The sequence below is a fragment of the Ixodes scapularis genome, unplaced genomic scaffold, assembly GCF_016920785.2.
Source record: "Ixodes scapularis isolate PalLabHiFi unplaced genomic scaffold, ASM1692078v2 ptg000272l_1___fragment_2___debris__unscaffolded, whole genome shotgun sequence".
NCBI classification, from domain to species: domain Eukaryota; kingdom Metazoa; phylum Arthropoda; class Arachnida; order Ixodida; family Ixodidae; genus Ixodes; species Ixodes scapularis.
The window spans coordinates 54,636-79,621 of NW_024609950.1; the positions used below are offsets into that span (position 1 = coordinate 54,636).

Here is a 24,986-nt window from a genome sequence, read left to right on the forward strand (position 1 = left end):
CAACGCCCATTTTGGGTATTTCGGACATGCCAAAGTTCGGTGTTGCTCTGGTTCGCCAAAGGAGCGCAAAAGTTGGTGCCATACTTCAGCCATAACTACCATAGTAAATTCTAATTTGGGAATTCGGGGCATACAAAAGTTTGGCATTGCTCTGGTCCGGCAGAGGAGCGCAAAAGTTGGTGCCATACTTTATCCACAATTGCCATAGTAAATTTTAATTTGGGAATTCGGGGCATATCAAAGTTTAGCATTGCTGGTCCGGCAGAAGAACACCAAAGTTGGTGCCATACTTGAGCCATTATAAATCCCAATTTGGGAATTCGGGGACAAAAAGTAGGCTTCTCTCTGGTCCGCCATAAAGTGCCAAAGCAAGCCCAGAGGCATGCCAAAGTTTGGTATTTCTACGGTTTGCCCCAGGAGTGCCAAAAGAGCCATACCTGAGCCAAAGCTGCCAGTCAATCCTAATTTGGGGGTTCAGGAGCATAAGAGTTAGCTCCTCTCTGGCTCCCCACTGGATTGTCTAACATGTGCCAAAAATGCCACAGAAAGCCCAGAGGCATGCCAAAGTTTTGTTTTTCTCTGTTTAGCCACTGGAGTGCATAAAAAAGTGACATGGATGAGCCAAGGCAAGATTGCTGAAAATGCCAGACTTCTGCCACATAAACCTGAAATAGCACCCACACACCATACCAAAATATGATTTTTGGAATACTAGACCCAAGCCAAAGTTGGTAAAGTAGGCATCTCTGAAAATTACTTAAAACTACCAATTTATGCCAATTTAACAATTTTGGCTGCATCAATTGGATTGTTATTACATATAGACTGTTTCACCTTACAATAATGTGAAGTTGATGGACTGCATTGACATGGGTGTGGGGGGGAGGGGGGCATAATCATGCAATAACTTCACCATGCTGGTCTGCCTGGGATAGCTCACAGCATCCACTGCAGATCATTGTAAAGTTAGAAGGAGTATAGCTTTTATTCCTGCATTAAACGATACATCACCACTAGTTAAAACCCATTGAAATAAGAACACCTCCACCAGTGGTGCTAAAAAAGGGCAAAAACGAAAGACTGTGGTCACGGGTTTTATTCTTAGAAATCTTCGTCGCTCCAGCCACCGGATGCGGCAACCTCGAAGAGGTCCACAACATCGAACGAGGCTGCAGCTTCGCCCGAGGCTACAGCGTTGTTCGAAGCTGGAGCCTCGCTCAATGCTGCAATCCTCCTCGAAGCTGCAGCATCTACAGCTTCCAAAAAGCGGGAACGCCGCCCGCCCTCCCGGTCCTTCACACCGTAGAGGTACACCCGGATGGCCGCCTCTACCTCCGTGTCAGCCGCCTTCGTTTTTTTTTGGACAGCAGCTAGAACACCAAATACAAAACACAGTAATACACAAGTTAGACTAAAATTGTTGTCTCCACCATTACGCCATCCCATTAACAAAATATGCTGTATGTTATCTGACAAAATGATGTAATAATGTGCTTGAATAACTGGAAGATGGTTTCGTACAAAATATGTTTGTGCTATTATTTTCTATCTGTGACAGCTATATTCAGACAATTATAGACACGCTTCGTCCAAGGACGTGCAATCACGAGGATTACAGCAAAACAAAAGATGCTCATACACACTGTACTGCAATGCTTTTGCTTGCTTTTGTGCACTGCAATTTGCTTTGCTATATGAATGCCTCATAAATGTTTGTGCTAGTAAAAAAATTAATTGTGCATTTTTACCCATTTTTTTACACAATTTTTAGTTAAACACAAGATTAGCCATCTATAAACAAAAGCTATTGAGTGCATTTTAACACATAAAATATTAGATTTGTTTCTGAGCTTACCAAAGGGCTTGCATTTGTATCATAAAAAATGTACATGAACAAAAATGATATGGAGTAAAAGCTGTGGGTATTCCTGTGATCTCTCTTCCCCGATGGCTCTGATAATAGCCGCGGGTCGGAATGCTCGACCTTCTTCACCATGACCTCCCAACTCGTTCGTGAAACAGAGGGTCCCCTGTCTTGGAGGGCCCTCCCCTCACTCTCTCCCGGTGGTTCCCCTTTCCTTTCCCCCGCTCAGATGCAAACCACTGCTGACAGGCAAGGAGGTTTTGCCTCCTCTTTTCCCACTTTCACGAAGGTGACTCGTCCGGTGACCGCGAAATAGAAGGATATGTCGGTGACTTCTCAGATGCTTCCCCAATGTTGGCTCTCCGGAACCCTGCATCTCAGGTAAGGACCTTTTCTTACATTGCAGGCAAGGGGGGGGGGGGGGGGGGGCATTTTGGATGGGAACATAGTAGTTTGTACAGGAGAGTATTCTAACAAATACTCTTGGACTCCATCCTTACTCTGGTTTGTGTGTCCGCTATATTCGACAATCAAACAAAGATTCGATCATTAGCACAGACAGAAGAAATTTATTGAACCAATCCTCAGCAATGATGTGGGACCGTGCTACTAAGCTTGGTGTCTCCTTCGAGATTGCCGCCGCTGTTGAAACGGCCCTCTGGTTACTCTATCGGTACTTCTGCTCGAGATAACCAAAGGGTTATCTTAACAGTGGTGGCGATCTCAATGGAGATGTCAACCTAGTAGCACAGTCCCACACCTCTGCGGCAATGTAGACAACATTTAAGGCCACGTTACATTGGGTCGGTTTGATAAGTTATTTCTGCCGTCGGTGCCTATGATTGACTATTTTGTCTCACTCTCTTGAATATAGCGGAAAAGAAGACACTCATACCAGAGTAAGGACAGTGTCCAAGAGAATTTATGAAAACACTCTCCTATACGATCTACTATGTCCCCACCTGGAATGCTTCCCACGCCGGCAAAATAAGAAAAGGTCCTTACCTGCCATACGCGGGGTTCTAGAGAACCAAGATCTAAGAAGCATCAAAGAAGGAGCTGAGACATGTCCTATTTCTTTTGCGAACACTGGGCAAGTCCCCGTTTTCGAAAGCGGAAAAAGGAGGCGAAACCTCGCTTGTCTTTCGTGAGCCGCATTCGAGCGTGGGGCCAGGAAGAGGTCCACCCGGGGGAGTGAGAGGAGCGTCCACCAAGACCAAGGACCTTCCGCTTCACGAGCAGGCCAGGGCTCACGGCGAAAGAGGCCGAGCGTTCCAACCTGCGGCCAGTATCACAGCCATCAAGGAAAGGAGACCACAGGAATCCCCACAAAGCCCATAGAGAGACATGCTTTCCTACCTTTACCAACCCACTCCTTGTTCTTTTACCAATTTCGATCAATTAATAAGAAGTATAAAAAGTAACACTGTTGATACTGTAACTTTTTTTTATTTGTTATGCCAAGCAATTAAGATAACTTACCATTTTACTCTACTAATTGATTTTTTTAATTCTTATTATTTATTTTATTTGACAATAGTATTAGTCCTTACAATGGGGACCGTAATAGGGGTGAGCAACATAAGTGAACATAAAATAGTTACCCAGAACATGGTGTAAAACGTAACATTACCAGCATACTTTATGGTTATATTATCAGACACAACGTAAACACACTCAAGAAAGAAATACACAAAGCACTGTGAGCAACAGATTTAGATACATAATTTTTACAATAACTTCTGCAGACCTTAGTTCTTAGTTTTTCCTCAAACAATTATAAAATTCAATGGAATTTCTTATGACAGTATTAACCACTATTCTGTAAGTGCATTTGTTTAAATTTTGTGCTCTAAATGGGTAACTCATATTTTGATGCTTTGACTTGTAATACTTAGCCTTGCCACGACCCCGCAGATAAGATCAGTGTTGTTTGTAAATAAAAAAATACTAGATCAGCAAAGAAATAAACAAAATATCCAACTCTATGCCTACGGACCTTGAGTACTCAAGCTGAAGCTAAAGATTAAGCAATTACAGATCCAAATACATCCTTGGCACAATATGGCCTAAGTTGCTCTTGCGCCATAAAACCCCAAACCATCATCATCATCCAAATACATCCCCGAGACCAGTATGGTGCAAAATAAAAGCATTTTTTTACATGAAAAAATGGGGCACACTCTGCATGTTTTCAAGTAGAAGCTTCTTCTAAATGTTTGCTTTGTGTCGAAACATCAAGTTCATTGGGTATTTAAAAAATTACTAGATATCCATGTTCAATAAATAAAGCTGTAAATGACAGAAGTCATACCCTTGATGACGGAAAACAGCTTCGTTCCTTTAAATGGCTGCTTCCCCTGCCGCCCCACGAAAGTAAAATGTGCCTGAACTTCTTTCTTCAGGGTTCGCTCCATGATGCAGCGAACCGCATCCTTCACACTTGTTCCACCCATTAGAACAAACCGAGCTCTCTGCAATACGAACAAAACACAAAATTAGTCATGAGTGCTATATTTTCTATATCAGTTTAGGGAGCTTCACGTGCACAGTATAGCAGTAGCGTAATGTAAAATCTTGCTAACAGAGTCCTAGACAAATACCGTATTCACTCGAATGTAACGCAAGTTTTTTTTTCAAAATTTCCCTCACCTAATTTGGGGGTTCGCGTTATAATCGAAATGCTTCAAAATTCGCCTTGGCAGTGTCGCAGCACAGGCTCTTTAAAATAGCTACGAAAAATCTCGCAATCTTTCACTCTTGTGCTGGCAACATATACACGCTGGCAACCAACCGCCAATCCAAGTCTATTCTTGTTTGCGACTCGTTGCGCCCATGTTAGGGTTACCTTACCCATGTGCCCGTGTTTCGCGGGCTGCTGCTTCGTGCTTCCGCAACTGGACCCGAGGAAATGGCAACGCGACGAGCTCAGTACGACATTCACTTTAAAAGAAGTGAAATTTTGATGGCTGAGGAAATCGGAAACTCTGCCGCGGCTCGGCGGCTAGATGTGACAAAAGTCGACTATCTGTGGGTGCAGGCTCCAGCATGAAGCGCTCTTCAAGTGTGAGCCCAGCCGAAAAGGCTTCTGCGGACCTCATTGTCTCAGGGGGAACACTTGATTACCAATGGCAAAAGGGATGAGTGAGCAAACTCATTTTATTTTTAGAAACTGGCAGGTGTTGGCCACTATGTGCAACAAATAAATCACTTTTTTCCCCTCATTTTACTCGCGTTACATTTGTGTTCTTTTATTTTTTTGCGCTGTGAAGTCATCCTTTGCGTTACAATCATGGTTGCGTTACATTTGAGTGATTACGGTATACAGATAGATTATGTTTTGTTTTTCACACTGAATTTGAGCACGTTAATTATCCTGAGCTAGTACACTAAAGGTGTTTTATGAACACTCACATTATATGTGAGCCAGTGATGTGATTGGCCTAAGCCATTTTGGAGCACCTTTTGGAGCAGCCAAAACAGTGTTTTACAGCAACAAATGTGGCCTTTGGAGCAACCCAAACAGTGTTTTGGAGTACCAAAAGTGGCTTCTGGAACAGCGAAGATAGTGTTTCGGAGCAGCAAAAGTGGCTTTTGGAGAAGATATTCTTAGAAAAATAAAATTATTTGTTTTAGGTGCTGTAGAAACGAAGGCCATTTTGTGTTATGTTGTGTTGTGATGTGACGTTTTGAGACGGAACTCGCTGCTTGTGTTCTTACTGCTGAGACATCCCACAAGTGTACAGTGCTGTAGGCAATGCCGAGCAATTCCGAAAAACCGTTTGCCTGCGTTTTACTGGTTCCCGACGAGACAGATTTTCGTCAAAAGTAAGCAAACGTAAAACAATGGATTGCAAGTGTCTCGGCTGGTGCCTCTGTCATGCAATCATGTTCGCATGCACGTGAGGACAACTACGACAGGCATGCAGTTGTGCGTGCCTCGTCGCGCGAGCGCAGACAACGGCCTCGCCGCTGGAGTTCATGGCTGCATCTCCATTTACCCATGAACTCCAGCGGCCTCCACCTTCTCACTTTGACATTTTATAATGTGTTATACTCTTGAAACTGCTAACATACAATCTTCCAAGCTAATTTCATCTTATTCCAACTGCCAGCATTATGCTGGATAGTCTGGAAACTCTAGAATGTAGTTCATTATGCAGTGCGCAGAAACTATTTGCTCTTCTCAGAAATACTTTGTGGAAATAGGGCAAACATGGTTGTTAGTCCCCTTTTGCCAGATCATTTGCCATGATTTGACAGACTCCCTTAATCTGGGAAAGGGTGGAAGTAGAGGAGTTTTATACCACAATCAACATTTTTCATGTTTCGTGTGGTTTAGGAATGCACAGGCATACACTATAAAGCATACAATACCTCCACTAAAAGAATAACTTGAAAAGGAATGTTCACGCTGGTGCACACAACAAGCATCACGGAGCAAGTTAAAATTTCATGTCTTACTGCACGATACAACACATCCCATGCACCATACCAAAGCTTTTCTTGAGGCACCATCTTGGAGGACCTCCTCCGCGGCCTGGAAATCCTCCAGGGAGAACAGAGGCAGCTGAATTGCCTCTCCAGCTGGCTCAGTCCTCCTCGGAAGTTGGCCCTCCAGCTGGGCCAGCCGCAGGCACAGCTCCTCCTGGGTTTCCTTGAGGGCTGTGTTCTGTTGCGACAGCTCACGGAGCTGCTGGCGCTGCTCCAAGAGCAGCTTTAGTACCTGTGACTCAAAGCCTGATACAAAAAAGAGAAATATTTAAAAATGTACAAGGAAGGAATGACACTGCATTGTACTTCTCGAGCGCCGGAGTAAATAATACAGGAACTGGATAGTTCAGGTTACATACAACCAAAGCCATAATTGAACTAGGCATCTACGGCTCAGATACAAAGTATATGCATGCTGAAAAACTTCGTAGAAGTGCAACAATTTTCTTGTGGAAAAGGCCATCCACGACATTAATAAGCACATCCATGGGTTGCAGAGGACTTTACTTGGCAGGAGGGAAAGGGCAACAGAAACTTCATGACACCACTACATAATATAAGAAGCCCAACTTTTCTTACTATTGCTCTTGGGTGAAAATGAATACAGTATAGACCGCTTACAACGTAACCGCTTATAGTGCAGGACCGGGTATAACGTGGCTTTTTTAAACCACCGGTTCGCCTCCCATAGAACTTCACGTAATTACACACCGCCTAAAATGCAGGCGCGCGAAGGGAAATACCGGTTATAGTGCAGTTTCTGGAACAGCCTGCTGACCGCACGCTTCTCTGCGCGACACTAGATAACGGCGCTAGCCACGAGCTGCACTCGGCGGGGCAAGGAGGTTGCTCGAAGAAGCGGGGAGAAGCGAAGAGGGAGGCTTCAGTTGCCATAGCAACTGAGGGAGGCATGGACGTGTCGTAAACGTGCGTGCGTCCCTCCGCTGCATTGGAAACAACCGCAACGACAGACCAATCGCAGGTCGAGGAGAAGTGTTCGCGCGCATTGCATGCCGGTCACGGGCCGGCTGCTTCTATCCGCAAACATGGCGTCGGTTGTGATCGTCGCTCATCGTTCCGCGTAAAAGCGCTATCCTTGACAGTGAATTTTCGTTGTGTGTCGCTATGATAACCTAGCACGTACTAGAAGGGAAGATCCACCTACTCGTGCGGCGATGTTGTGGCGGCACTCTCAAAACGGCAGAAACGCCCGTGTTGTCGTGTTTGTTACTTCGACTACAGTGGTCCTTTCTAAGCATTTGTGTTTTCAAACATCACCCGGATTTCTTATTTGGAGCATTTCGTGCCTGTGCTCAAGTTGAAGGTATTACTGGCGCGTACCGTATAAAGGATGCGAATTTTCACGTATTTTCATCGCCGGAGAAAAGTGATTAGGGTTAGCAATTCTGACGTTAGCAACGTCCGTCCGCAACCCGCGACGCCGTTAAAAGGCTGTGCCAGGCGAAAGTCGCTCATTTCTTTCAAAATGTGTGACACACTTGAGAGAGAAGTATGGTGAAATAAAGACTTTCCTCAAACTAAGCTTTATTTTTTATCTAACATAAAATAAATTGTTTTACAAAGGTAAGTTGTCTGATGGCATGTATTTTGGCCTGAAAAATTGATGTTTTGGTTATAGCGCGGTACCGCTTATAGTGCAGATTTTCGCGACTCTTGCGACATACGCTATATGCGGTTTACACTGTACATCAGATTTCTTGTTTAAAAACAATTCTGGTTCTGCTATAGAACCGATTCTGTAAATGTCATGACACCAAAACACCTGGACTTCTTTAACATAATAAATGAGCATTATTGGCCTGCTTGTATGATTGCAGCATTAGGAACTAATTTGGAAGTTCAGAATTGGCTAAACAACCTGTGAGTGCAGGAACTGTTGCTGGAGGGGGTGGTTGGCAGTCTGAAGCGCAGCTTGCCGGCCTTCCCGCATCATTGGTAGGTGGAGCTGAAATGCAGACAAATATATATTGTTACCTGGTATATTATACAGGATAAGGAATGTACAATGAGCAATACAGTTAATATGAACATGACAAAGGTGATAATGCAATTAATGTAAAGGAGCAAGCCAGGTGGACAAGAATAACACTAATAATCCCCGGAGAAGAAGAACAAGGAGGACAAACACAAATCTCCAAACACAGCTACCATAAAATACCAGTGGAGTGCCCACCTCACTTTCACTGAAAACTGGGTTAATCTAGACAATGGCACTTGTCAATGGTCAAATCGGGCGCTGAACGTACAAATTGCAGAATTTCCAAGTTTGGAAAGTGTTAATAATGGGTGCTTGAACGAAGTGGGTGCTTTCCGCGTTAGTTTATAGTTTGCAACTGGTGTGCAAATCAAACAAATTGGGCCTCTTTTGAAACGTTTCCCTCACACAGGGGTTCTCAAACTTTTTGGTCTCACGGAACCCCAGGAAGCCTCAAAAACTGCCACGGAACACTGCTCCCCTCCCTCCTCTATATTTGCCGACCGAGAAGCAACAGATGCACAATTGTTGGCAATTCTGCTTGTGTTGCTTCCCATATATCCCCACCATATCAATTGCGATGTCAGTACAAAGTGAGATGAAGGCGCTTTGCATGGTCCTGCCGTGCAGCCTGCAGCGGGGGAGGGGGGATTGGGGGGAGGGGGGGATGGCAATTTGGGTGTTCGCTGAACCCATGAGACCAGCTCGTGAAACCAGTGTTCCCCAGAACCCAGTTTGAGAACCCCTGCCCTAACAGAACATTTGCTGATGCATGACAGTGGCACTTTTTTCAGTTTGCTCCTCAAACAACAAGGACAAACCCAATCTGATATCGTCCAAATTGGTGCTTCCAATAACATTCCCACCACACAAGTTGTGTTAAGGCCCGAGTGCATTTGACTTCTCTTTATTCCATACTATCTTACAGCACTTCTTCAAAATTCTTGCCAGCCTCGTATTGGTGGGAATCACGTAGCAGTGACTGATTGCTTTAGTTTAATTATTAAATGCTCTAATGTTCACTGATGAAACAAAACATGAATACTTCTGATTAGCAAAGATATTTTTTTATTACTTTGATAAACTAGATTTTTAGAAATTTCCTGCTGGTGGGCTGCAACGTTTACAGGGCTTGGCTGGAGCTATGGGGACAACTAGAAAAGAGATGAAACGGAATAATTAGCTAGCTGACTAAAAGGTTTCTGCAAACTTTTTGAAGTTTAAATAATATCTTCCGTCATAACGAAGTTGGACATTGACACTCAACTTCATTCTAGTTTAACCCAGCGGCACAAAAAGCCGGGGTTGAGAGGTGACGTCTGGGGGGGAGGCCTCAGAAAGCTGAGCTGTTGATTGCTTTGATACTGCTCTAAAGCGGGGAAGGGGACGGGGGGGGGGGGGGGGGGGGGGTAGGGTAGGGTAGGTAATCGGACGGCGTTATTTTAGAGGTCGCGGGTCTACAAAGTTTGCGTAACTCTGGTCTTAACCAACCATGATGTGAAATGTCAATCCTTGTACACACCTCGTAACTGAAACTGAGCAGGCAAAGAGCAATGGTGATGGTGATTTCTTCGCTCTGTACTGGCTCCACAACCCAAAAGTTCATGCCGCAGGTGACGAAAGGCAGTGCGATGATGGCACAAAGCACAGGGATCGACGTCATGGGCATGTTCTGCTGGCTCAATTTTTGTTTGAATCCATGTACTAAGATGACATTTCTTGCCGCGTAGTACCCACTAATTATTTAATCAAAATTTCATGTCACAGCTACATAATGAGGTCGAGCATAGATTCTCCAATTACATTTTGTCCCAAAAAGTTGGTTAAGATTTAGATAGAAAATTAAATCTTAGCTAGTTAGGTAACTAATGAATCAATTGAGCCTCTTTTCTAGTTGCTGCTATAGACCTTTGCAAAAACAACTCGCTGGCCGCCGCCATTTTGCGACTCAAGCGACCCCTATCAGCCAAAAATTTCTGCCACCCCCCCGCGCTGTGGAAACCCGGTTAGCGCGACTCCCCACCTGCATTGCGTGTTTGAAGTTCGCCGGCTTTCCTTGAAAGTGTTTACTCTATTTGCCTGTTCAGGATGCTTGCGTGTTTTTGTAATCTTCCACTGTGAGAACCAGGGAATACCAGAGCTCGTAGCCTACTCGACCTTCGCAGGAAACGAACGAAGAGAGCGAACGTCAAGCAGCCCGCGACGCGGGCCGTTCGACGTTCTTCGAGGACTATTTCTGTTGAGATAATCTCCGAAAAGCCTTTCCGGCTATGTTCCGGGTCTTCGCGAAAAATAGCTGATAGGGTCGGGACCTAGGTGTGTGGAAGGAATAGACACGTTCGTTTATTTGCTTTAGTGCTGTGTAAAAAAACATCAGTCTTCAAAACGTACCCCAAGACAAGCCGGATTCCGTCCAATCGTCGTGAAGTGACTGTAGTCGACACTGTATATTGGATATGCTGTGTTACTTGAGACCTTTCTCAAATCCTGTTCGGATAACTCGGCACCGTGGGGTACGTACAATATATGTTGTTCGATTGATGAGATTCGTTGAATTTCATATAGTGAGCAGGCAATATCCATGCAGTTCGGTTATCCTCTGGTGTGGTCAAATATGTTAGGCAGTTAAGATCTTTGTAGTTTGACACGGCTGAGTGTATGGTGCCGTAAAAATATACGCATAAAATGAAACAAACATTCCAGTAGCATTTGTTCTATCGCGCACGGACTCACCGAAAATAGCTTTCATTTGTTTGTTTCTGTTCCCAAAAATAGTTCAATGCTCTCTTAAAAACTTCGAGAAATTCTCTTCGCCATAGAACACCAAAAAAAAAAAATAAAGCGAGGCGATTTTTCTGTTACCAGCGTTCAAAATTGCTCCTACGCAGGCTTCCACAGCTTATTGACGAGAAAACCCACAGCTCAGCGCAGTCGGGCAACACTGATGTACAATCTCAAAACCAGGGACGCGCGCTGGAAATCGCTTCGTTCGAGACTGCCGCTGGAAAGGTCTATAGGCACCAACTTGCCCCCAGGACTAAAGAAAACCTGCAAGTTCTTTCTTTTTTTTAAAATCCTGGTCCTAATAAAAAACACTTTGTATATATCTATCACAATAACACCTAGCCTACTCCTTTATCAAAAGAACTTTGCATTATTTGCTTGTTTGTATGAGTCCAGTATTAGCAATCAATTTGGAACTTTCAAATCAGCTAAACAACCTGTGATCATAGAAGTCGTTGCAGGCAGTTGGTGGTCAAAAACCAAGCTTGACCTTGCGGCGTCAGTGGCAACTGGCGATGAAGCTGAATTGCAGGAAAATATACATTGTTACCTGCTAAAATATACACAATAAGGAATGTACACTGAGCAATAAAATTAATATGAACATGACACAGCTGCTCATTCTTATAGTTTTCTCTGACAGAACATTTGTTAATGCACAACAGTGGCCTTTTTTGCAGTTTACTCTTAAAAGAACAAGGACTACCACAATCTGGTATCGTCCAAGTTTGTGATTTCATTGACATTTCCACTACACAAGTGGCGTTGAAGGCCTGAGTGCATGCGACTCCTCTTTATTTGGTGCTTTCTCACATAACTTCTAGGAAAATTTTGCCAGCCTCGTGCTGGTTGGAATGTCGTAGCAGTGACCAATTGCTTTAGTTTAATTATTGAATGCTCTAATGTTCACTAATGAAACAAAACATAAATACATCTGATTGGCAACAATATTTTCTTATAACTTCTGATAAGATGTGGGTAGAAAATTTATGCTTTTGTGCCATAATGTTTTCAGAGTTTAGTTACTTGTAAATTTGAATGCAATCCTAAACTCCTATTAAGCCATAATCAGCTAGCAGAAACCTCACAAACTGCAAGGTTGCAAAAGACAGGACAATGCCAACACAGACCATTAGTAACTATGGTGGAGGTTGATCAAGTATTCCCATGCATTAAAACTAATATGCAGTGAGTTGTGACCCTCTGACACAAAGACATAAGTACTAACTGTAAACGCGGCTTGTCCACAGCTTAACAGTCACTATGCGGAGGTCACCTTTAGAATACTGGTGGCCAGGCACGATGCAAACACAACGATATCTTGATCACCCTCACATTTTCTTGCCACACACAACGACAGGGTCAGTCTTTTTAAATGCGCTCGTACTCCACAAAGCTTCAAAAGTTGTGTGAGGTCTCTGCAACTTTTAAAAATTAACCTGCTTGTTTTCCTAATATATATCAACAGCTCCGTCACCTGCGATATGCTCCTGCTCTGACCGCTTTGCGTTTGTAGCCGAATAAATTACTTTAAGCATGCTGACCTGCATCAGCGAGCAGGTGCATGGAAAATCCTGCAATATCGAACCCCATCTCTCCCGTTGTCTTAGAACTACCACCCCGCCATCTACAGGCCATTGGGATTGTAAATATACCGTAACAAAATAATCCCAATTGAAAGCTTCGCATAGTAATTCATACTGTTTAAACTAGCAAATATCTTACCTCTTGGGCCAAATACCCCACAGGCAAGACCAGGAGCTGAAAGTAGTGGTTTAAAATTGAACTGGTACAAATGACAGAAATTTTAACGACAATAGTCCCTCGCTCGCATCTTTTTATTTTCATTGGTAATATCAAAAATTTGTTTGTCAGCTGTAGATGATAAAGGATAGTATGCATCACAAAATTGCAACTTGGTAGGTTATCGTTAATGTCAACTCACTCAAGAAGTGCACCAAACAAATGGGGGAAAGCTAATCATACATATACATTAAGGTATATCAGCCCATGTGCAGTGCTGCCAATTTCCCGGTTTTCTAAACGTTTCGCTCAGTTGACTAGAGCAAGAAGTTGCCGCTTTGTGGGCAGTGGGATTTTCAGCAGTTCTTAAGTCATGCTAGCATTTTCCCTGGCAGCCTAAAGTGTTCTCGAATTTAAATTTATCACTCGTAAATAGGTTAATTCCTGAGGTAAGTTATGATAGTGATTTAAAAATAAACTCTACAGCACCCTAAATGTAGAACTTACCTTAATCAAACAATTCTCCAGACCCAAGCCTGTCATGTAGTATTAAATAGCTGAAGCTTTGACTGATTTGCAAATTATTTGTCATCATCCACTATCATCTATTCAACAAAATCAGTTCACGCATATGCTTAATGTCATCGAAAATTGGGTTGTGTGTATGTTTATACAGTCTAGAACTTAGTCTGCCTCAATGTGCGACGAACCTCCCAGCTGTAGATAAGACATTTAGCCAGTGCAGTAGAACCGCTAGCCTGGGGTCTTTAACGTGCACCACGCAGTAGTGATACACGACCGCACGCCGGTACGATGCTCATCCAGATCGAAACGGGCAGCAGTGGGGATTGAACCCAGGATCCTGGTTTCCGCAGCGCGAGCCTTAACGTCGTCATTAGTCATGGACACGGACAGGTATCTGGCTGCTTCATTATAGCTGACACTTGCATGGTTGTCCTTGAACTTCTGAATCATTTCAAACACACTTCTTTGTGACAAAATACTTGACACTAAGCACACCCACAGACCACAAAAACAATGGACCTATCCCACTCATGCAAATCATAAGTGAAGCAGCCATTGTTTCTCGCATCTCAGTCACAAATTAATTTAACACATTCAAACCTGCACAGCAACGACTGGAAACGGCGACCTCCAAGGAAACACTGATAAGACTGTGCCACCAACAGAAGTTTTTAAGGTAACACTGTGGTAATAGTTTCTGCACCACCCTTGTTGATACATAGGGTTGACACCTTTGCTTTACTCTCAGCAAAATCATTGCGCGAGGGCAATGATTGCAACATTGAACTATGCCCTGTAATTCAGAAAACATGAAGGCTATAGGGTTCTAGACTTTGGGACTGGTTACTGAAAGTTCCAAAAGATGTTAGACGAGTCAGGTACCTCTAAAAAAAGGTTAGTTTTTGCAAAGCATGTCAATTCGGCCACTTAAGCCTTAAAGTGCCACCAAATATTGCACTAAGATCCGAATGATGGAAGCGTATATCGGCTGCATGTATGGCAAGACAACACACGTGGTAACACCTGGTAAATACATTAAAGGGAAGCTGAGGCGGTTTTGTATTTGAGAAAACCCACTTATATAATTTTCATTTGACCTCCAAGATCTCGAATATCTAAATTATTTTTTTTATTTGGGGCACGCAGGCCACTGAAGGCCCTCCTTGCCAGGGCGTAACATCACAAAAGTAGTGAAAGTAAACATCTTTGACAGAAATCTGTCTGGTTTAAAAAAATAATAAAAAAAAAAAAATCTCAAACCAAAAGCTCAGAAACTAACAGTTGCCACAGTTTCGAGGTCTACTTGACTCCTTCTTCAGGGGGTGACTAAATGGAATGGAACAGTAAGAGCTTCGACCTCTTCTTCCTCTTTTACCAAGTCTATGTTTTGTTAAAGTTATGCAGGCCCTGGACGTGAACAGATTGTAAGGCCCCGAGGGACCTGTTAATGTTCCCCGACGTAATACCCAAATATAATGATTAATCTAAGAATGACAAGCATGAGCGGGACTTTGAGTGATTGGTAACAAGAACACCGAAATAATAAGACACCCTAGGAATTTTAGCCATCTTGTTCAGTAACCCTCAGATGAGTATTCATGATACAAGGAACACATTATGCTGTGGAACAAAGAAAATAATGTGCTGCACTAATGAATCATTTCGTAAATCGGTGCATGCCCTTTCATGACATGAGAAAGGGAGCACCGAAACCTGGAGATCTGTGCTGCTTCATCGTCTAAAGAAAGTGGGCTTCGACAGAAAATTTAAATGATTTATCTTTCATAACTAGTTTGTAGAACAATAATACCTCAAGAAAAAAGTGTGCTGTATTAATTGTAGCTATTCATGTGAACAGTCGTCTTGCACATTTTTTTAGAAACCTTCAGTGCAGCAAAACACAACAGTGTTTGCTGCGTACCATATGTCGTCTGCTCAGTAATATGTTTTTTTTTTATTAAAAATTAAGATTTTTTGAGTGTAAGAAGCTTAACACATGAAAGTGTTTATCATGCATGTCTTAGATGTTTAAAGCAGTTATTATACAGTACACTGTCCATTCTTTGAACAAACAAAATGCTTCTTTTTTCATTTTCTTAGCATTCTTGAGTGAAGATGGCTGGGTGCACAGACGGTTCACATAATTTTTTTTTTGGCACACACTGGCAGTGCTAGCATTTGTAAAATCATTTATGTATTTAATTATTCAAGCAATTTGTAAAATTATTTACGTGGTGCAGGCAGCGACGTCGCCTGTTGGGTGGAAAGTGGCCGCCTGTGGAAGTGACGGTCACCTACGAAAATTGACATTGGAAATTAGGTGACATGACTGGGGTTCACCACTCTAGTGCTCTTGCCATTTTAATTGTTATTACCAATGTGAGCCATATTACCTGGTGATCCACGCTCCACTCCACCATCCGTGGTGTCCAGTGCCTGGTCTTCTTCTGCCCTTTTCAGCACCCTCAGGGCCTTGTCATATGTTGCTTTCAAGAAAAAAGAAAATATTAACGCCAGTCTTTTTTTTCCATATAGCCCTTCATGATGACTTTTACCTTCAAAATAAAGCAATACATGGCTTATATAAGATTATTGTCAGACATTTGATAAAAAACAAATTGGATCAGAAATTCTTGGCGGTTTGTGTCTAAAATCAATGAAGGTCAGCATGCCCAACAAAAGGACACATTAAAAAGTTTTACCAACATCAGGTATTTAACCCCTTAATCATTTAGGACAAGCTTAGCTTGTCCACCTAGAGCTGTCTCCGAACCGTACAGGATGAATATAGCTTTACCGCAAACTCTCGCTCGCCCCTTGACTGTTTTGGACAACCCAGGCATGTCGAGAGCTTAGTTTGCAGCGCTGCCAAAATATGGCAACACATTTTTTTTTACACATTTTTAAACATAGTGATTTGTGGTGGAGACACGTGTGGCTTGTACCGCACCTTTCTCCACCACATACAATAAATAAAAAAAAGAATAGCTTAAGAATTGCGAAAAATAAAAAAATGGATAAGGAGTTAGCATATAACTAAAAAAAAAAACTGATCCAGGTACCCAACTTGTAAAATTTTGAAATGTAACTTAGAGACATGCTAAAAGCAGCAACAGCTCAGACCTAGCATTGTACCTACAAGTTGAAAATCTTCGCCACATATACTCCATGCGAGATGATACTGGTATGTCTCCATATAGCCAGCTGGAACTTTTGTCCAAGTTCAGTAATATGTTTGATAGTAAATCACAAAACAAGCTCCGGCATGTGTTTATCGCCTTCCATTGCGCATTGGCTGCACGCAAACGCTGAAAGCTCACAAGATGCGAAAGAGTTATCGAAGGGAGGCGACTGTCACTGGATCTGGGACCACGTACTGAAGGACCTCCCTTTTGTTTGTCCTGTCAGTGACAATACATTTTAATATTGAAAGGCATGGCAGCACTCCTGTGAAAATCTAAACATCCCGAACCGTTTAAAATGCAGATTCGGATACCGATGAACGAGTCGAGCTGAGTCAGCTAGGTTTGGTTTATTGCAGCCGAAAGGTGAGCGACACATGTGCGGAAGGTTCGCACAATCGCATTATGCTTCCGATTTATTTTAGTTGGTTTTAACCTAATTGCAAAATATTAATGCATGGAAGTGCAAATGCACAAGATATTTGGCTTTGTTAAAAAGCAATTTTCCTTGTAATTATATTGTTCATATACATGGTTAAGTCCAGTTACTTGGTATTAGTATATCTTATTTAACTCTGCGAGTTAGGTCATTACATAAGTCTGCAGGGCCATACCCATATGTATGTGATGCCTTCTAATTGCCAATGGATATACATACATACTTGTATGTATGTATAGACATTTATGTATATAAACATACATACTTGGTGAAATTACATAAAGAGCAACACATGCAAGTCGGCTGTCTGCACAACATAACAACCTTGGACAATACTTAATTGAGTCTTTACGTTTTGTGCCCAATAAAAGCAACCACATAGTTCTTCTCTTTTACGGCATTCAATGTATATGTCGGGTAACTTGGTCACCCCTCCCCAATTCATATTTGGAATAAGATGCTTGCACGCTTGACTCATGTTGACAACCCTCGCTCACTCTATCATGAAGACTTCTCGCAAACATGAAGCTGGTCATAGTAACAGGGGATCACTGCATTCACATATTCAGAAGTGTCTAGAGGCAGCATAAGCCAATGTACTTCAAAAGAAAAAAATGAAAAAATTACTTACAGCACTCCTTTAGCACCACAACTCCATGGATGTACCAGTTTTCATCCGGCTCCACTCCTTTGCGTACAAGTCTTTTAAAATTATGATGCCGGCCTTTTGGCCAACAACAGGCCAGCTTTCCCTCAAGCATCCAGCACCTCGGGACAACCGCCAGACTGTCCTCGAAGTGGGGGAACATCACGACAAAAAAGCACGCCCCTCCACTGCAACAAAACTTTATGTTAGAAAAATACTTGTAGCCTATTCATTAAGAAAGTTATTGTATACAGCAACTCTGTTATGGTTTCAAGAGTACAGTGCCTGGGATCATGACTAGTGCCCCTCGATAGTTCTCACATCACCAGCGATTGAGCTCATAGCCCTCCAAAATTTAGAAGTGCTCAAGTTCAAGGAAGGGGGGGAGGAAAAGAGAAAGAGAGAGAGAGCCCAAACCACGCTAAAGGACGCGTTATCAAGGCACGTAACACCGCGGCTGTAGTGATGCGGAAGCTCCGGTCGCGTTACCCTGTAAGCGCTGGTTGCGCAAGCTTCGTTCGCTTAAGCCAAGGTCGTGTAAGCTCATAAGCGCCGGTAGCTGAAGCTGACATGACCTGACGTCCTTGACATCCTCCTCATTGTCGTCCTAGAGGTCGTCCGAGAGATCAGTCGTTTTTCACATTGTATTTGAAATTGTCCTAGACACTGTTCTTGACGTCGTCCTCGATGTGTGTACAGTGTATTACAACCATTTCATCACCGTATGATTTCCTAATTGTTTTCACTAACAATGTCCCTGTAAAGGTGCCGGCTTTCATCACGTTTGGTCGAATTAACAAAGCTGCATCAATTTTTTAGTTTGTTTATGGGTTCCTCAGATGGTGTTTGTTCAAGACTGTCACAAAAACTGTCTGCCCACGAACACACAAACATCCAATAGTTGATGTAAGTGAGCGCACGTTTTACTTTAAGAACGTTAAATACCATATTTTCCAGGCTATAATCTGCACCCGGTGTTAGTCTGCAAAGGCAAGTTTAAGGTCAAAAATAAATTTTTTTGCATAGTCTCCACGCCGTGCATAGTCCGTACCGGTGCTTAGTCGACATAAAAATATTCTCATGCACAGCACACCTTGACAAATGTCTGCTTTCTTAGCTCACAAAGAAGCTTGTATTATACATAAATCATACATATTTTTTAATTCACAAAATCCGTTACGTCTCGTATAATGAACAATCTAGACAAACAAAATTCCTGTATAGTCCGCAGGCGTAGATAGTCTGCACAGCCTAAAATTCCAACTTTTAAACATGTATAGTCCACAGACTATAGCCCAGACAATATGGTAATATTACTACTAATAATGAGCATCACTCATGTTACTCCTAATGGACGATAAAGCCTGACCACAATTGTGACTCGCAAATCAGTTTCAGCGCTTGTTTTAGCACGCTCCCTGGTAAATGGCAAAACCACACCAGTTGCTCTATTTACCTTTAATAGTTTGTTTGTTTGTTTTGCTGTCTGACAGCTCCAGTGAGCCAAGAAAAAAAAGAATCAGTCGCTTGTGAGCGTTCACGTTAATACAACATGGCTTTGGTGCGGATGTCCGCTTTAGCTGACAAAGAGATACAAAGCCTTCCTTTTTTAAAGGGATTAAGGCTCAGGCACATGTGACGATAAATCCTCCTGCCTTTAAATATTCAGGAATCTGACGACAGTTTGATGGACAGTTACGGGAGTGATGAAAACAATGTGAATCCTGCGAGAATTTCATTAATTTAGGCGTCCGCACATAAGTGGGACTCTGACCTGAAGTCCTGATTTAGTGCAAGATATTATGCCTGGAAGTCAAAGAAATGTTCTTGCCTTATTTTAACGCAAATTGCAAGTTTGAATTAAAAAATTACTGTATGTTCCGTGCAGAAAAAATAAGAAAACAAGGGGTTGGATATTCATTACAGTACCAAGTTGGTTTGTGTTAGAAAAAACGAATATTTAAATCGAGCCGGCATCTCTATGGCACCATGGTTGTCTAAATTGTTAGTTTAGTTATATTTTTAGATGCCCGAGTCTCCTAAAGTGGCAAATAATTACTCTTTCAATAAATGTATCTAGCTAGTCTCTTAAATCTCCAGAAGAGTTGGATGCATACATTTTTATCTAAAAGGAAAAAAAATTCTAGGATTCCTATCCTTAAAGGGGCGGTACAATGATTTTCGAACTTTGGACAATTAACTGCACGTGACACCTCTGTGGTGGTGATGATGACAGCTAAAGACTTAGTTCTGGTTTGAAATGGATCGTTTTCGGAAATAAACAGTTTCAGAAAAATGAATTAGTATTCTCAACGCCGTTTAAAGATATAAGAACGCGTTTTTAGCGCGTAGCTGGGCGTCTAAATAGTGAAAGAAAAATCAAATTTAATTATGATGATGAAAAGTTGGAGCAATTCGGTTGCTGCGTGTGAACGCGGGCGGCCCGTGTTGCTGGTGTTGCGACGTCAAGTTGCTAGGCGAAATAGGCCCACCGATCCGCGGTGGGCCTATTTTTTTCTTTTTCAAACATTTCGTTTTCTCGAGGCATTAACAATATTTACGTTTTTTTTTTTGTTTTTGTTTTTTTGTCGACGAAATTTTGCAGAACTAAATGGTATGGGTTTTCCTTTCCGGAGCTGCGATCGGGGACAGCCGCGATCGGCGTGTACTGGTTAACTTGGGTTGCCAGCTGGACGCCGCGAAGCGGCGTGTACTGGTCAACTGTAATTAGCAGCCGATACTGTCGCCGCGAAGCGGCGTGAACGCAGGCGAGGGGCTGTGTTGCGAACATATTTTCCGCCACGGCAGAACTCTATCTAGTGTGGTCTTCAGGATGCGAGACGCGTCTTCCCGCGATCGGCGTGCCACGCGCGCTTTCTCGCTAGTGTGGGCGGCCCTTTAAAGGGACACTGACACCCCCAAAAAATGTTTTTCCATTTTTTGTCAGGCGCTTCATTATGTGTCAGAGGACTACCCAATTAATATTTTGCAACAGAGCAGCGTATTTTTTTAATAAAGCCAAAAGACGCAACTGCTCGAAACCGAAACCGAAACCCGACGGAGGTCGGAGAAGTGGAGAGAAGAGAGTGAGTGGCGGAAGTCACGTGACTACACCCAACCGTGCGTTCTTTTTTTTTTTTTTTTTTTTTTTTCTCCTCTCCGTAGCAGACGACACGACATGCGGCGTACGGGAACTGTTCACCGTGCGATCCTTTTGCAGTTATAACTTATATTTGTTCCGCTCGCTGTTCTGTACTCCAAGATGAGTTGTTTTGTACATTGAGGAGTTGGAGATGAGTAGTGAGTGCCCGTGGTGAATTTCCATGATCGGCTCCGAAAATAATACACCCAAGATGTTGCGTGAAGAGCTGGCTCACATGTCCTGCGTCCGAAAAAAAAAAAAAAAAAAGGGGGGGCATTGTGCGACAGAGTTTCCGAAAGATCAACGAAATCGGGACCAATGGATGGCTGCAATTCAACATGTACGGGCACCTCGGAAAGCACAGGCTTCCTTATTTATATGCTCCTTACATTTTGTGGAAAGTGATTACATTGAGTTCGCAAGTGTCAAAAAGGAAATTCCATACCATTTAACTCATCGAAGTGTTGTCCACAACATTTGTTTGTTATTTTTTTTTTTTGTTTCTTCAGTGATAATTGTAAAAAAAGAAAAAAAAATGTAAACATCGGAAAATGTTTGAAAAAAAAAAAAAAAAGTTTCGCGGGGGATCGATCCCGGTCCTACCGAGTATGAAGCGGACGTCTTTCCCACTAAGCTACCGGGGCACCTCCTACTTGTAGATCTCTCTCCTTAGTAATGATCGGTAAACTGTAAGGGCTCATTCACACTGGAAGCGGATCCGCGTTCGCAAAGCGGCTGCGAACGCGGTTGTATAAGGATTCAGTACAATTGCACGCGCACACGATGACATCAAATGCGCGTGCATTTGTACTGGATCTTTATACAACCGCGTTCCCAACCGCTTCGCGACCGCGGATCCGCTTCCAGTGTGAATGGGGGGTAAGTCCGAAAGTTAGCTGCCGATTTTCCTCTAGCAAAAGCACTCCCGGGTCGAAGTCGGGAAGCACCACGTATTGGCGACATTCACACCTAGTAAAGAAATCGTACGCGTGCATGTTCAACTCGAAGTAGACACGTCGTGCTTGACGTTTGCGCGAGCGATGTCTTCAGCCACGAGAAGGGAGCGACGGCTCGGCGACGTCTTCGTGCAAATCGGCTTGGTGGTCGGGCGTGTCGTACGGGATGAATACCAATTCTTTTGATCAGTCCCGAATTTCTCTTTTAAAGGTAGACAGAATTCGCCGGTACCGCGAACAACAGTTCTGAAATAAAGGTCCCACGCCGGTCGTCCGCTGCCATCGCCGAACGACGAACGCACAGAATGCTTCCGGTTGTCTGTGGAACTTTTTTTTTTTCAATCAACGTATTTGCAGCTTTTTAGAAGCCACAAAAAATGGGTTTCATATTTTTTCTATTTTTAATGCTGAGTGTGTGCCTTCAGTGACCCACGACTTTGATTAAATTTGGTGTTCTGTTCTGGGTAGTTCAGCTCTCATATGTCACGCACAACTAAAAGCCTCGGCGAGCATAAATACCTTGTCAGTGTCCCTTTAACGTGCCCATCAGTGATTCATATCACATGAGCGAATGACATTTTAGCGAACAGCGACATTTGAGCGAATCGACGTTTTAGCGAATAACGGGGGCGCGCGTCAATCCATCCGCCGCGCTGCGCTCCGCCAGCGGCGACAGTCTGCGGCGGCTCATTTCAAAAATGTGAACCCATTTGGCCCACCCGAAAACGCCGCTTCGCGGCGTCCTACTATTCGCTAAAGTGTCGTTCGGTGAAACGTGGGCGTTCGCTAAAACGTCATTCGATCAAGTGAGTGGAAAGGGTCCATATCACAAGAGCGAATGACATTTTAGCGAACGGCGACATTTGAGCGAATGGTCGTTTTAGCGAATAACGGGGGCGCGCGTTAACCCATCCGTCGCGCTGCGCTTTACGCCGCTTCGCGGCGACAGTTTGCGGCAACTCCCCGTGGCCTGCACAGCCTGCACGCGCAGAGCTCCAGCGAGGTGCTTGCACGCACAGAAAGACTAAAGTTCCCCCGATGCATTGCGGCAGCGGTGGCGTAGTCAAACTGGCTGGTGAGATCGGTCTATTGTCGGCGAGCGGCTGATGGAACATATGTCAGAATAAGCGTGATTTGTGCTTCACACTTTCGGACGGCACTGGAAGGCGCGAGTGGAGTGAACAACAGTCTAAACACAACAAGAAAAAGAAAACTGCCAAAAATGACAATGAAGCTTTACTTTAGCCTTGCCAGTGGTCTCCCGGCGGCCTAAACTAGTCGAAGTTCATATGCTAGTGCTTCCTAAATCTATGCAAACTATTTCATGCACGCTAGAACAAAATCTACAAAGGAAACACCAAATACACTTAGCTTCGCACGCCTTCGGAAGAGCTGCCGCAAACACGCCTGCTTCGCTCGACAGCCAGGACAGCTGCCAGCGACAAGTTCTTTTGCGTCACGACCGCCACGGAGCAAGCATCCAGGAGCACAAAGAGCCGACCATCAAGGCCGAACGGCCGAGCGAGGCGCGGGAAGAACTTGGAAGACCGAAAGGAGGAGTAGAAAGGAAAGGAAAGAGTACAGCAGAGGAAACGAGCTGGCAAGGAGGATAAATTCGTCTCCGAGAGGTGTTTCTTGTTGGGACCCATGTTGGGACCGTTCGCCGCACTTCAAGATGGACGATCACTGATCTCCTCCCGAGATCCCGAAGCGCGCCCGCATTCGCTCACTTCGGGAACTCGGAGGACATGTTTGGTGGATCGCGCTTCCCCGCTTGGTCGCTGCAGGCACGACCAACTCTGCTGCAGGCGCTGCAGCGCGAGCACTATGAGCGCGAGTGCGGCCACCGGGCGGCCCTCTTGCATGCAACAAAATCGCATTCTCGCTAGCGTTGCAGAGGCTTGCGGCTGCGTCGTGAAGACACTACTCGTTCGTCGTCATTCGCCGAAGAAGTTTTTCTAAAACTCACGCGGTGAGACTTGGCATTGAGAACACAGAAATTTCTACGAAAGCGCAGTGGAGTAGGTAAAAGACACAACTCGTCGAAAGCAAGTTCCCCCGGTCCGCGGCGTGATCAAAGCCTTCTCGGCACGCCGAACTGCTGCGTCTCTGTGCCTTTGCGCGCATGGATACCGATCCAGAACTGACGCCGTGTTGATGTTTTTAGCTTATACATGGTAAATAAAGCTATTTATAATATTATTATTATTATCATCATCATTATTTTTATTATTACTTTACGGTGTCGCCGGACACAAGTCGCTGTGCTAGCACTATCTTCGTCTCATCACATACCAGAACTACGAGCGAATAAGAGTAAACAAAAAACGAGCGCAACGCTTTGAAATTGACTGCTATGAACTTGACGCACAATGGTGAAGTGACAGCGTCGTGCAAAACAACACGCTCGGGCTGGTAGCATCGGCGCCGGTCACACTTACGATGCAAAATGGTAATGAAAAACATATTTCAAAACATGAGGCACATGCTATACTCGTTCTCGATTGTCGCTTTCGCTATGGGATGAAACAAAAATCACTTTGGGTACTTACTCTTCAGGCTGCAACCGCTTGGGTGGCATACTGCAAGAAATCTCTAGAGGACGCTATACTCCGTACAGCCAAGCTACTGGGAAGAGAGCGCGTATGCCAACCTGTTCAAGAGGAGAAACGGGAGAAAAGTGATGTGGACTCCCCCGTTCCTCCTTTCCCTCTTCGTGAGCAGGTCGGGATACACTCTCTCTGCTGTAGCATTAGCAGGCGGCTCATTAGGATACAAGGCCTCCGCACCGCTGAGACGCGCTAAGCGTTGCGGTCCTTCCAAATCCGCTTCCCCAGGCAGTTTACGAATGCACCGCACAGGCTGCACATTTGCTCGAAGTTGAGGCTTGCGACATAGAGACCGGCGTCGTTGGCCACAACATCGCTCTCGCCTAGGGCGGAAGATGCTTGCCTGGCGTGAATGTGCCGACTCTTTTGGATGCCTTGATGGCACACTTGAAGGTGTAGGTCAATTATCATTCTTGATAAAAGCGTCACGCGACAGCTTGGCTATTGAACTAATTTTTGACAGTCTATATACGTAAAGCAACTTTTAGACTCATGTGCTGAACGCAATAATATCAACATTACTCACTTCAGCGATTAAGGAAGTCAACTAAGTACGCTTAATTGGTTTCCCCAGGAATGAAATTTGCGCGGGGGGGGGGGGGGGGG

General features: G+C 43.9%; 1 protein-coding gene across 1 annotated transcript; it reads right to left on the reverse strand.

Annotated features, from left to right (window-relative positions):
• Positions 1-1,081: 1,081 nt before the first annotated feature.
• Positions 1,082-24,950, reverse strand: LOC120850026. Its single transcript, XM_040222362.2, has 10 exons — positions 24,324-24,950; positions 17,659-17,861; positions 15,800-15,892; positions 15,638-15,700; positions 12,864-12,899; positions 11,576-11,659; positions 8,238-8,324; positions 6,360-6,604; positions 4,179-4,338; positions 1,082-1,370 (listed from the first exon to the last, which is right to left on the reverse strand). The coding sequence occupies exons 1-10, from the start codon at positions 24,350-24,352 to the stop codon at positions 1,102-1,104; spliced, it is 1,269 nt and encodes a 422-aa protein (XP_040078296.1). The 5' UTR covers positions 24,353-24,950; the 3' UTR covers positions 1,082-1,101.
• Between the last annotated feature and the right edge of the window lie 36 nt (positions 24,951-24,986).